General features: G+C 40.2%; 1 protein-coding gene across 5 annotated transcripts in view; it reads left to right on the top strand.

Annotated features, from left to right (window-relative positions):
* Nucleotides 1–14,349, top strand: part of cc2d2a (coiled-coil and C2 domain containing 2A) — a 152,720-nt gene that overhangs the window by 19,433 nt on the left and 118,938 nt on the right. For all 5 annotated transcript variants that reach the window (XM_072253007.1, XM_072253006.1, XM_072253009.1 and 2 more), the window contains 3 exons: nt 1,688–1,779; nt 6,844–6,942; nt 8,521–8,622. In XM_072253007.1, the coding sequence (XP_072109108.1) occupies nt 1,688–1,779; nt 6,844–6,942; nt 8,521–8,622 (293 nt within the window). The remainder of the gene's footprint in view (nt 1–1,687; nt 1,780–6,843; nt 6,943–8,520; nt 8,623–14,349) is intronic.

Raw genomic sequence — 14,349 nt, 5'->3', positions numbered from 1 at the left:
AGTGTCCAAGTATGGAAATCCAGAAAATACTGATGCATGTTCTGCATATAGCTGATACTCTCCTAAGGAAATACAGACTAGCTATCAGGAGAGTTTGGCCCAATATACAGCATTTCACAGCTATGATTCTAGATTATGCATGCAAGTCTGTTTGTGTGTGTGTGTGTGTGTGTGTGTGTGTGGGTGGGTGGGTGTGTGTGTGTGTAGCTTAAGATATTAAACTTTTTTTTGTTCTGTGTGGGTACTCAAAATGTGAAGTGTTTCAAGTGTTTTTGCTTTGCAGAGGGAGTGCATAGATGGATGGAGCTGATGTATGGGAGAGCAAGGAAAATGGGTGGGGTTCTGAGCAAAATGGAATGTACTTCACTCAATTCCCAAAGTAGCATTTTTTCATTTGTCAACCATAGCTTAAGATTGGGACAATATTGTTTTAGCCTCACATAAGAGGTTTGTTTACGTAAAATGCTCAGATAGTCAGAGAAATCTGGAGGGAAAATAAGAAGGTAGGTAATTGGAGGAGGAGGAGGTCCTTCACGCTTCATCTCTTTCTCTGTATCAGCTCCACAGATCAGTTCCACAATCGTTCAAATAAAAACCCATTTCTTTAAAATATCTTAAAGGATGCAGCCTCTGCAACCCTGTGTGGTGGAGAATTCCAGATATTTGCCACACACTGCAAGAAGCTGTTCATATGGACCTCAGTTTTAAATGATTGCTATTTACAGTGCACCAACAGATACCGGTTATGGATGCTTCTCATGCACAGTTATAAATAATTTCAAAAATGAGTTATTTATTTCTCCCTTGTGTCCTGGCTAAAAGTATTTTTTTCCCTTTTTGCTGTCTCTTGGGGGTTTTTATTGTAGTATGTATAAATCAGCTATTAAACTGTTAGAGGCATGCTAAGATTGCGAAAGGCGTTGTGTAAAAATGGTTGGCTTTTATTACTATAAACAGAACAAATGGAATTAGAGTTGTGTCATAAACTCAGACTTGTCTGAAATAATTTTTGATGCAACCACCTTGTTATGCTCTAGGAAAATATTAAATTGATTGAAGGAAAGGTCACGCATAGAAACCATTGGAATGTCAACAACATTTTTAAGTCGTGTTACTGAATATGTTGAAGTAATGGTAATAAATTCTGATGTCCTCAATTCAAAGGGAGTCCTCGAGGTGTTATCAGTTTATCCCAAACAAACTGTTCTTACATTAGGAGGCACATGACTCTTAGTTTTCTCACCAAGAAAGACAACAACTTTTTAGGTCAATTATAACTTTTAGAACTATATTTTGCTCCTAGTTCCTTATCTCAGTTTGCTCAATCCTCTTTTTCTGTTTTGACTTAAATACATTCACATGAGAAAGGTATTATTTTGAATATTAGTATTTAGAGGATTCATATTTGGTACTAGATTTTTATGAATTCTAACTAGATCCATCAGCCACCCTTCTATGTGGGGTGATTAATGTGTGGCTCTCTCATGAAGAGGGAAGTAATATACACAAAATGCTGGAGGAACTTGGGAGGTCAGGCAGCTTCCATGGAAATGAACAGTTGACGTTTCAGGCTGAGACCCTTCCTCAGGACTGGGGGAAGGGTGGCTCAGTCACAAAGAGGGAGAAATTCAAAGTGTTCTTTCAATGCATGAATTTGTGATTGTCTTCCCCCTTACTGTCCCATCAGCTCTTCCTGCTTTTGCTGTGTCCACCCCAAGTACTAGTTTTGCTGAATATTCCATGAGAGAGAAAATGAGGGAGAAACTGAAAGCAGCCAGGGTATGTGTGGCTTACATGATTAAACTTTAAATTTATATCAATATAGACTCATGCTTCTTGCTAAAATGTGTTATTTTGATTGGTGGTTTGTCTTAACCCTTTCCATGTAATTTTTTGAAGTAGGAAAACAGAAAGTGTAATTTATTTGTCATTCTGTGTATGACAAGACTCAAGCTACAATCTTGCTTTCTTTGGATATTTTGGCTCTGATTTTGTTTGGTCTCTGCAAGATTTCCAGAATTCTCAATATACTGGCAAGTTTTGGGTTTCCTGTGTAAAATGGATTGGATCCTGCATCCAAAGGTTCTTCTGAAGTTAGGAATGAATCAAGCATACAGGTTGCTGCTTATGGTCATCTTATTAAGTGTTGTGAGAGCAAAAGAGAAGAAACATGGCAAGAGACAAAGAAAAGAGAGGCTGAAGATAGTATGACCTTCTTCTTCCAGACAACTGATAACAGGACGTTCCAATGAGATAGTCATATTGTGACAACTGCCACTGAAACCAAGAAGTTTCCAGAAAAAATACAAAGGCAACTGTAACCACTGGAAAACTCACAGAACAATCACGTACATACAGTCAGTGACCACTTTATTAGGTATACCTATTTGTTAAGAGTTGCAGACAGTTCCTGTGGAGTTTATGCACCAGTTTTAGAAAGCGAGCCGGGCCTTTCTGGCCTTGTGTGCCGAGTGGGAGAATGCTTTGTTTATTAGTAACTTACCAAGGGCCAACAAAAAGAAATGAGGTGCAAACAGAGCTGCCATTGTGGGAGCGGCCATTTTTGGAGTGGGCTAAGGTTAGGGTGGGAGGTTCCGGTTCAGCAGGCTTCAGAGAAAATAGGCAAAGGCTCAAAATAAGTTTCAAGTAAGCTTTTTTTTCTCTTTTTTGTTTATTAGTACATAGTGCATTGAGAATGGGTCCAGGGTTAGTGGTATGTTCTTTACTGTGAGATGTGGAAGCACTGAGAGACCTCCTGTCTCCCAGACTGCTATATCTGCTCAGAAAACATGTTCAGGATCTGCAGCTACAAGCTTGATGGCCTTCAGCTCATACAGGAGAACGAGGAGGTGATAGATAAGAGCTACAGGGAGGTAGTCACCCATAAGTTTCAGGGGGCAGGTAGCTGGGTGACTGTCAGGAGAGCGAAAGAAAATAGGCAGCCAGTGCAGAGTAACCTCTGTGGCTGTTCCCCTCAATAAAAAGTATACTGCTTTGGAGACTGTTGGGAGAATAACCTACCAGCGACAGGGTTTCTGGCACGAAGTCTGGCTCTGTGGCTCAGAGGGAAGGAGGGAGAGGAGGAGTGCAGTAGTTATGGGGGATTCCATAGTTAGGGGAGCATACAGGAGGTTCTGTGAATGTGAAAGAGACACGGGGATGTTGTGTTGCCTCTCGGATGCCAGGTTCAGGGATGTCTCAGGTTGGGTCCACAGCATTCTAAAGGGCAGAAGGGGTGAGCAGCCTGAAGTGCTGGTGCATATTGATGCCAATGATACAGGTAGGAAAAGGGATGAGGTCCTGCAGAGAGAATACAGGGAGTTAGGTAGAAAGCTGAAAAACAGGACCTCAAGGGTAGAAATCTCTGGATTGCTGCCTGTGCCATGCATCAGTGAGGGTAAGAATAGAATGATTTGGCAGATGAATCTGTGGCTGAGGAAATGGGGCAGGGGGCAGGGGTTTGGATGTCTGGGTCATTGGGTTCTCTTCTGGGGAAAGTATGACCTGCACAAAAAGACATGTTACACCTGAACTCAAAAAGGACCAAAATCCTTGTGGGCAAGTTTGCTAGAGCTGTTGGGGAGATTTTAAACTAATTTGGCAGGGGAACAGAAACCAGAGTGATAGGACTGAGGTTGTTGCAGTGGTATAGTAAGTTTGTGATGAAGTACAGGCAGATGATAGGGTAAAATTGCAGTCATTGGGATGAGTTGAAGTGTAACATGGGGGCAAAATCAAAAAAGATGATGAAAACAAGACTGAAAATGTTACATTTGAATACACACAGTGTTCAGAATAAGGTAGATGATCTGGTAGCCCAGTTAGAAATTGGCAGGTATGACGTGAGCATCACTGGCTCGTGGCTGAAAGATCACAGTTGGAGCTTAACGTCCAAGGATACATGTTGTATCGAAAGAGGAGAGGAATGGGGTGGTACTGTTGGTAAAATATGAAATCAAATCCTTGGAAATAATTGACATAGGATCAGAAGATTTGGAATCCTTAAGACCACAATGGGAGTTTTATACAGACCTCCCAACAGTAGCCAGGATGTGTGACATAAATTACAATAGGAGATTGCGAAGGCATGCAAGAAGGGCAATGTTACATTTCAATATGCAGGTAGATTAGGAAACTCAGGTTGCTGCTGGATCCCAAGAAGGGGACTTTGTATGTTGCCTATGAAATGGTATTTTAGAGCAGCTTGTGGTTGAGCCTACTAGGGAAAAGACAATTTTGGATTGGGTATTGTGTAATTAACCAGATTTGATTAGGGAACTTAAGGTAAAGAAACCATTCGAAGGTAGTGATCATAATGTGATAGAATTCTCCCTGCAGTTTAAGAGGGAGAAGCTAAAGTGAGATACATCAATACTGTAGTGGAGTAAAGGGAATTACAGAGGCAAGAGAGAGGAGCTGATCAAAGTTGATTGGAAGGGGTCACTAGCAGGGATGACGGCAGAACAGCAATAGCTGGAATTTCTAGCGGCAATTAGGAAAGTGCAGAATACATACATCCTGAAGAAGAAATGTTCTAAGGGGGAGCATGAGGTGACTAGGACTGACAAGGGAAGTCAAAGATAGCATAAAAGCACAAGAGAAGGCTTATAATATAGCAAAGATTAGCAGGAAGGTAGAGGATTGGGAATGTTTTAAAAACCAACAGAAGCCAACTAAGGAGAGATAAAATGAAATATGAAGGTAAGCTAGCAAATAATATAAATGAGGGTACCAAAGTTTTTTCAGATTTTAAAGAGTTATATAAAAAAAAGAGACGAAAGTGGATATTGGATTGCTGGAAAATGATGCTGGAGAGTAACAGTGGGAGACAAAGGAGTGGTGAGTGAACTCTAAGTATTTAGCATCAGTCTTCATTGTGTAGGACAGAATAGGTCTACGGTGGGTGCAATCTTCTTGGTTCTCCACTCGCCCTTGGATCACCTGGCCAGTAGCAATGCCTACATTAAGTTTTTGCAAAAAATAATTGTCTCTAACAATTCACATCATTTTGTATTTTTTTTAAGAATAGCTGTTCCCTTTGTAGATTTTGCATGGCAGACTTGCACATCTCTGCCTCATTGCAATATTTTTCACTTATTTTTACTCCAAGATCTTTGCTTTCTCATTAATATATGTAATAAGAGATACACACAAAGCAGCTGGAGGAACTCAGCAGGCAGGCAGCAAGCACTATGCTGGGAACTGGACAGTGGACATTTCAGATCAAGACCCTTCATTGGAAACTTAACATCATTGAGGGCTTCATTGTCTCCATTTAATAGGAAATTAAACAGGAAATCCATTTAAAAGGAAATCATATCAGTTGTTAGACTGATGTTATAGACTTGCCATTGAGAGAAGCATTCAGCCACATTAGCTCTCTGAATTTATCTTTAGTGAATCAGTAACGTACAGATTGAACAAAAGATATAACTAGCATGACATACAATCGTATCAAGACATGGTTACCAATTGAATTTTGAATCATGATCCTTGTTTTTGTTAATTGCAGTGAAAGGACTAGGAATTATAAACCAATTTATAAATGTTGCCTTTCTTTTATCTTTGTGCCGTGAGGTGTGATCATACCTATGATTGTTTGTGGTTGGTCCAAAATTTGTTGGGCTGACTGAATTGCACACATCGTTTGATGAAGTTTGTTGGTTGCTTATCTCGAGAGGAAGATGATTGTTCTTAGTAGCAATGAAATCAGACACTTTCTCCTGCAACCATGAGCTGTGATGCCTGTCACTGCGTCTCCTCCCTCGCCACCAGCCAGAAACCCAAACATTCCTCCCAGGTGAGGCAGAATTTCACATGAATATCCTGTAGTCATGTTTATTTCAGCTAGTGCTTTTCTATATGGTCTCCTGTATATCAGTAAGACCAAGTGCAGACTAGGTAACCAACTTGCTGAGCACCTACACTCCACCCACCGTGGCTTTCTGCAGCTTCCTCCCCATTCCCTCCCCATTCCCTCAGCCTTATCCTCTACTGGGATAAGATCAAGTGTAAACTAGAAGAGCACCTGGATAGTCTACTGTCCTATCCCATTGGATTCCATCATCTGTCACCGTTTGCTGCTCTATCTAGCATCTCCCAGCCTCTGTCTATGATTCCATCCTTCTTTCCTCCATCTGCCAGTCATCTCACTTCACCTGGACACACCAACTTGACAGCTCTATTTCCCACTACAGATGCTGCCTGACCTGCTGAGTTCCTCCAGTAGTTTTTGTTTTGCCTCAGATTCTGGTATTTGCACCCTCTTATATCTCCAAATCAAGATTCATCTTTTACCAAATGCCTTTGTGTGACAGACAGTATCTGTTAAAATCCATATTTCTCGGCTTATCTTACTTCAATCCAATATTTTTCAGATGTCATTAAGGTAATATAATGTAAGTTTTTTTTATTGAATTAAAGTCTGTCCACTGCTTTGTATTTTTTCCTATTTATTAACTGGTTAAACATGCTTGCAATTTTCAAAAACATTTTCCAGTTTTGACGTAATATCTTGCGTATAAACCAAATGACGTTTGTTGTACTCGCACTGAAGAAGATTGATGTTCGCTGCTGGCATTGTATTAGAGGATAGCTTGTTTAATTCACCTGAGAGCCTGAGCAAACCCTTTTAGCACTCTAAGTTAATTGAAATGTATTTGGATTGATGGTCATTCTGGTGTGAAGCTGAAAGAACTGGAAATGTCTGAGATGAAGGAAAGATCAGCAACAGGTCTTGAGGGCAAAGGGAGATGGTTTATATGATTGAGGGGATGTGTTTATGTGAATGTGCATTTTCTGCATAGTTGAATTAAAACTTACATTTTAATATGTACTGTTTAGTCTAAAGCTGAGAGTGTCATCCAGCAAGAGGAAGAGGATACATCTGGGTGTCCAACCGATCTCAAAGATCAAGCATTGGTCACTCAATTTGACACTGAGGTGAGTAAATGTATGGTATTTTGAACTATTATTTGTTTTAATATAACCTTTATGGTAATTTATTACTTCATTCTTTTCATAGATTTCTATTCACTTCCTTGTTGATGAAGCCACTTATTGCATTTCCTTCTGTTACAGTTTCTTTTCATTGGGCCTTTGTATAATTTTCTGAATTAAATTCAAATTGGATTAAAATTCATGTTCTAAGGAAGATCCAGATATAGATTTATGTTGTTACATTCTTTGCAGAAAAATAATACTTTATTCATTTCTTCTTTTGCATCAGACCTGCCAAGCAGTTTGTGCATAGGTCTGTCTTTCTATGACCTTTATCCATCATATGAGTCAGGGTGCTGAATTTCAGATGATCTAAGTGTTCTGAATTCAACAATGAAAGTAAAGGCAGTGTGATGATGCACTAGATATATTTGATGGGTCCATCTTTGCCATCTGACAGGGTACTATATTATCTTCTCTTTGGAATCCTATAATGAAAACCCTAAAGAAACAGTTGAACTTAGTAATAAAAAAAATCTTATTCTTAGATAATCCTCTGGATCAAGGGTAACCGATTTCCGCTGTAGTTTTGTGGGTTCTGAGATGGTTGATGAGGCCAATATAATACCCATCAACTCTTCCACAATAGGGCAGGAGGTATTTGATCATTTGTGAGGTGCTTTACTGCTTCCCTTGTTCAAACAGGGCTTTGTTTGCTCCTGGCACACAGACTCATGATTTTCAGTACCACCCCAAATGTTTCTTCTTCACTATGAGAGTTTGTGGGCCAGAGGTTCCCAAGAGTCACTGGGGATGGTGCAATTATTAAGAAAGCCTTGAACCTTTCCTTCTGTCTACTGGTAAGTTGCCCCATGGTGGAACTCTGAATAGAGTGCCTGTTTTGGGCTTTTGGTGTTGAACTTGCAATTACTGTGGCCTGCCCAATATAGGTGGTTGAGAATAACCAGGGCCTCTATAGGAGGAGTTGGCCTGAGAGAGGGCACTCACCCCAATTTAACTATCTTCTACAAAAATAGGAGAATACTTTGGAAACAACATTGGTGGCATTTTCTAGTGCATTGAGATGTCTGTTATTGGTAATCTAGGTCTCTGAGGCAGCTAGGAAGACAAGAAACAATGTTTAAGTATGTCTGTTTCCCTCCAGAGCTAGTCTGTCCATAAATAATTCTGATTAGTGTCATATGAACATCAGTAAACACCCATAAATGTCATAAATGGAATGCTTCATTCCTGTCTGGCAATCCTAGGTTTCAATGCTTTTGTCCACCTGTTTCACTGGTTGGTGAATTAACTTTGTTTGATCTGTTATTGATCATTTGAATTTAAGTTTATAATGCCCTGGATACCCTCGGTTAACTCAATTCAGTGGAGATATACACTTGTGATGAAGGAAATGACTAATTACATATCCACATATCAAGCATTTGTACTGAAGGTTATTTACATAGTACATATAAATAATCTAAATCCTAAATAAGGCAGAAAAGAACTGAATGTGACAGGCACATTCTTTTCTTCACTATTTACACTTTTAACTTGAGATTTTTATCACCTGTTTAGGCAGATGAAGAGGATGTGAAGACACCAAGGGGTGTTGAGTCAGCTCTTCCTCCACGGGTTAGGTTTCGTGAGGTAGCGAGTAGATTGAAACAGAAGCCTAAGGCAAGTCTTTGTAAACCATTGTCACACTTATTTTTTTGTTCATGTGTTAAATTCTACTTGTGCACTGTGTTTAAGTTAAACCAACCTTAAGGTAAAAAGTCTTTGCTCCTCAATAATTATAATTTGGAATTGTGAAGATAGGTAATGGATCAATGTGGCAGATTGTAAGATAAAGAAGAGGCACCAGATGTGGTACGTCTGGATATTCACACTTAATTCAATAAAGAGCTCCTCAAAAGATTGTTGCACAAAGTAACATACTCAGAGGTTGGCAGTGGAGAGGGCTCATATGTCAGCTCAATGTTGTTTGAAGATCAGAAAGTAAATCACATTGAAAGAGATCGATTTTCATTCTTCTAAATTGCAGTGAGTAAAGGTTCTTTTCTACTCAGTGCCTCATGCAGTATAGTTCCTAATCCAGTCTGTGCCATAAGAGTTAGTGCTGGGGCATCAAGTATCTAAAATCTATATTGGTGTTTCAGGTGAAAACACTTGGTGTTTCTCTGCAAAATTGCCTGCAACACAAACCAAGTAGAAAGTAAGCTATGAAGTTTCAAACAGTTTCCAAACTTCATTGGAAGGTGAGGGGGAAGAAGTGCTGGATGGAGCAGAGTTCAGGAAAATGTGAAGGTGTTCATTTTAGTAGAAAAATAAACACTACATTTTACATGCTAGGAACCTCCTTTTTTAATTCAGAGGGATTTGAATATTCTTACAAATGGAATAAAGAGAATTACCAGGTAGAATAGTAAGCAATTAGGAAGGCTTGAGTGGCAACTTGGATCTTTTCCAATTTGCCCACTGGAACAACAGATGCCATCTCATTGGCTCTTCACTCAACCCTGGAACATCTGGACAGCAAAGATGCATACATCAGGATACTCTTTATGGATTACAGCTCAGCATCTAAAACCATCATCCCATCAAAACTGATCAGTAAACACCAAGACCTGGGTCTCAGCATCTCCTTGTGCAATTAGATCTTGGATTTCCTCACTTGCAGACTCCAGTCAGTTCAAATTGGCAAAAACATCTCCTCCACAATCTCCGTCAACAGGGGAGCACCACAGGGCCATGTTCTTAGCCCTCTGATCTACTCACTTTTCACTTATGGTTGTGTGGCTAAGTACAGCTCCAACACCACTGTTGTGGGTCGTATCAATGGTGGTGATGAATCAGCATACAGGAAGGAGATTGAAAATTTGGCTGAGTGGTGGCAGGACAACATCTCATTCAATGTCAGCAAGATCAAGGAATTGATTTCAGGAGAGGGAAACCAGAAGTCCATTAGCCAATACTGATCAGAGGTGGAGAGGGTCAGTAACTTTAAATTCCTGGGAGTCACTATCTCAGAGGACCTATCCTGGACCCATTATCTAAATATAATTGCAAAGAAGCACAACAGTGCTTAGGCGTCCTTAGGAGTCTCTGCAGATTTGACATGACATCAAAAATCTTGACAAATCTTGATTTCAGCAACGCATTTGATAAGGTACCCCATGCAAGGCTTATTGAGAAAGTAAAGAGGCATGGGATCCAAGGGGACATTGCTTTGTGGATCCAGAACTGGCTTGCCCACAGAAGGCAAAGAGTGGTTGTAGACGGGTCATATTCTGCATGGAGGTCGGTCACCAGTGGGGTGCCTCAGGGATCTGTTCTGGGACCCTTACTCTTCGTGATTTTTATAAATGACTTGGATGAGGAAGTGGAGGGAAGGGTTAGTAAGTTTGCTGATGACACAAAGGTTGGAGGTGTTGTGGATAGTGTGGAGGACTGTCAGAGGTTACAGCAGGACATTGATAGGATGCAAAACTGGGCTGAGAAGTGGCAGATGGAGTTCAACCCTGATAAGTGTGAAGTGGTTCATTTTGGTAGACATAATTCTCCGTTACTTCTACCACCTCCAACAGGATCCCACCACTAAGCACATCTTTCCCTCCCCCCTCCCTCTGCTTTCCGCAGGGATTGCTCCCTACGCGACTCCCTTGTCCATTTGTCCCCCCCATCCCTCCCCACCGATCTCCCTCCTGGTACTTATCCTTGTAAGTGGAACAAGTGCTACACATGCCCTTATACTTCCTCCCTCACTACCATTCAGGGCCCCAAACAGTCCTTCCAGGTGAGGCAACACTTCACCTGTGAGTCGGCTGGGGTGATATACTGCGTCTGGGGCTCCCAATGCGGCCTTCTATATATTGGCGAGACCCGACGCAGACTGGGAGGCTGTTTCGCTGAACACCTACGCTCTGTCCGCCAGAGAAAGCAGGATCTCCCAGTGGCCACACATTTTAATTCCACGTCTCATTCCCATTCTGATATGTTTATCCACGGCCTCCTCTACTGTAAAGATGAAGCCACACTCAGGTTGGAGGAACAACACATTATATTCCGTCTGGGTAGCCTCCAACCTGATGGCATGAACATTGACTTCTCTAACTTCCGCTAATGCCCCACCTCCCCCTCATACCCCATCCATTATTGCCCATCCTCTGGGCTTCCCCCCTCCCCCTTTTCTTTCTCCCTAGGCCTCCAGTCCCATGATCCTCTCGTATCCCTTTTGCCAATCAACTGTCCAGCTCTTAGCTCCATCCCTCCCCCTCCTGTCTTCTCCTATCATTTTGGATCTCCCCCTCCCTCTCCCACTTTCAAATCTCTTACTAGCGCTTCTTTCAGTTAGTCCTGACGAAGGGTCTCGGCCCGAAATGTCAACTGTACCTCTTCCTATAGATGCTAACTGGCCTGCTGCGTTCACCAGCAACTTTTATGTGTGTTGTGTGAAATTCCAGCATCTGCAGATTTCCTTGTGTTTGTAATTTTTAGTGCTTTGAAATACAATTTAGGCAGTCTCAATGTATTGTACAGGGTTTTGATGTACAACTTCTATAAAATTTCTCTTTCCGCTTTTGAGGATACACCTGACTTGAAGCCAATGCAGTGAGATTCTAGATAACCTACAGACTATCCTCGTGGATGTCCAAGTATTTATCACTATCATCATTCCAAATTTCACCCCTGAAATGTTTGGCTGCAATTTTTCTTTCTTTCTTTTTTAATCTTTTTATTAATTTCAACATCATAAACATTACAAAAAGTAAGTACAGAGCAATTGGGATTATATTGATAATAATTAGTTTATACAAGCATAAAGTCAAATGGCACATACTTAATAAGCCTCCCAAAATCTCGCAAAATTACCAATAAAATATAGAAAAAATATACATGAAAATACAAAAATATCATTAAAAAAACAAAAAAAGAAAAAAATATATATATATCATTAGAAAAAAACCTAATCTAACAAAACTAGAAGAAAACTAAAGAGAAAATAAAAGAAAAAGAAAGGGCTATTATGATATCTCAGATAAAACCATTAGTGTCGCTACTTCCTCTCCTCTCCCCACATATTGAAGTAACAAAATAGAATTGGAAAGGGTCAAATTACATCATGTGAAAATATTGAATAAATGGTCTCCAAATCTCATCAAATTTAATAGATGGGTCATAAATGACACTTCTAATCCAATTTTTAAACAATGTACTCTAGTCCTGTTTCACAACCAGTAGAAGTAGATTTACTCCATTAATCTATCAATTTCCCTTAATCTCTTGATCCATCAATTCAATCCCAAACCTTCTGATTGATAATGAATGCAATGAAAGCCTTAGATAATTTCATTTTCCATTGATTTGGCATGTTCATCTTCATTTTACAGTTTTGCATGATCAACAATCAAGCATATTCTTGAATTTCGTACTGACCGTTTTGTGCAAAAGTCTTAGGCATGCTAGATTTTGGTTTAGATGTTTTATTTGTTAACTTCTGCATTAGTGTGTCTGTCAGTACAAAAGAGCAAATTTTAGATTTCCAAGCATTCAGTTTCCAAAAAAAATAAATGTTAGAAAATGTTTTGTATTTCATTAATGAAAGTAATATATGAAGTAATAGACCACTTTTCAAATAGAAACTTGATTACTTTGTAGGTATATAGCCCAGTGCATGATTAAACAAAGATAAGAAAGAGATGCTAATGATCAATGACATAATGAATTGACTGAACTAAACTGATTAACTGAAACAGAAACAGGTGTAGAAGGAATCAAACTGGGTGAAGGGCAACCAAACTAAAAGGTGAGGGTGTGGCAGATATGACAGTTTAACCTTCAAATCATCAATTCTTACACCGTGGCAAGAGTGAGCATAGCAACAAAACACAAGGTGGTCATTCTGCATCAGCAAGACCTCTCCCGAGCCGAAATTTTGCAGCAGACAGGAGTTTCAAGATGTGCTGACCAAGCTCTTCAGAAGAAGCACAAAGAAATTAGTATGTTTGAGGACCAGAATCTCAGTGGTTAGCCACAGAAACTGAGTGCAGCAAGGTCCTGAAACTTTCTTAGCAGTCGATTTCCTAAGTCCTTGGAGTCCCATTTCTTGCTTACTCACTTTCCAGGCAATAGTACCTTCTTGTAACCAAATGATCAATCAGCTTGAAGTGTTTTAATTTCTTTTGAATCTGGATACATTAATCTTATTGTTTTATTTTCAAAATTAGTAGCTTTACTGAACTTAAGGGTTTAGTTTGGTTCCCTTATCCTTGTCACTAATCTCCTCTTAACTTGATTCTGAAATGGAGGCGTGCCTTGCACAGATGTAGTTAGCCGCATCCTCAAACAAAGAGATGTTGATTGCATTCCAAATTATAATTATGACAGTTATTTCCGTGGTCATGCCAACTGAATCATTCAACAGAAAAAGGTTAGTAGTCAGGATAGCCAAGGGCACAACAAAGGACGAGGAAAGACTGTTGCTCAGCTGTCTTATTTTATTCATTTTAATGCAAAAGGCTCAACTTATAAGGCAAATGAACTCAGGGCATGGATTGCCTCTGGAGACTGGGGTATTACTGCCATAACAGAAATATGGCTGGGAGAAGGGCAGATCTCAGAGCTTAATATTCCATGATACAGATGCTGCTGCTGTGATACAGTTACACATTGTAGAGGAGAGGGGTCTTGTCTTTCTGATGAGGGTAGACAGAACAGCGCTGAGTGAACATACTTGTGGTGGATTATCCAGTGAGACCTTATGGATATGACGTAGAAAGGAGATGGTCATTTTGATGGGGCTATGTTTTAGCCTCCTCCCCTCCCTACCTCCCCCTTACAATAGTCAGGCGGGAATTGGATGAACAGATCTAATGGGTACCACAGTAGCATAGCGGTTAGCGCTCGGAGTGTTGGAGTTTGGAGTTCAATTGTAATGTCATCTGTAAGGAGTCTGCATGTCTTCCCCGGTAGAATGTGTGGGATTTCTTCTGGTGCTCCGGTTTCCCCCCACAGTCCAAAGTCGTTGTGGTTAGTAGGTTAATTGGTCATTGTAAATTGTCCCGCGATTAGGTGAGAGATAAATCAGGGTTTGCTAAGTGGCGCTGTAGCTCAACAAGTAAATAAATAAATCTGTAGCGAGGGTACAAGTAGTTGTAAGAATAATAGGCTAGTATTAGTGGGAGATGTTAATTCCGTGAGTTGACTGGACCGTCCATGGAGCAAAGGGCTTGGATGGGGTAGAATGTAAGTGTCCAAAATAGTTACCTTAATCAATCTATAAAGGGCCCTACCAGAGAAGGCGCAATATTGGAACAAGTTACTGAAGAGTCATTTGGGGAGCACTTTGGGTCCAGTGACTATATTTGTATTAGTTTTAAAATAGTTCTGGAGAAACTTAGAATG

Source organism: Mobula birostris, chromosome 3, assembly GCF_030028105.1.
Source record: "Mobula birostris isolate sMobBir1 chromosome 3, sMobBir1.hap1, whole genome shotgun sequence".
NCBI classification, from domain to species: domain Eukaryota; kingdom Metazoa; phylum Chordata; class Chondrichthyes; order Myliobatiformes; family Myliobatidae; genus Mobula; species Mobula birostris.
Note: the sequence above shows the minus strand (reverse complement) of the source record. Positions and strands in the feature narration are given on the sequence as shown.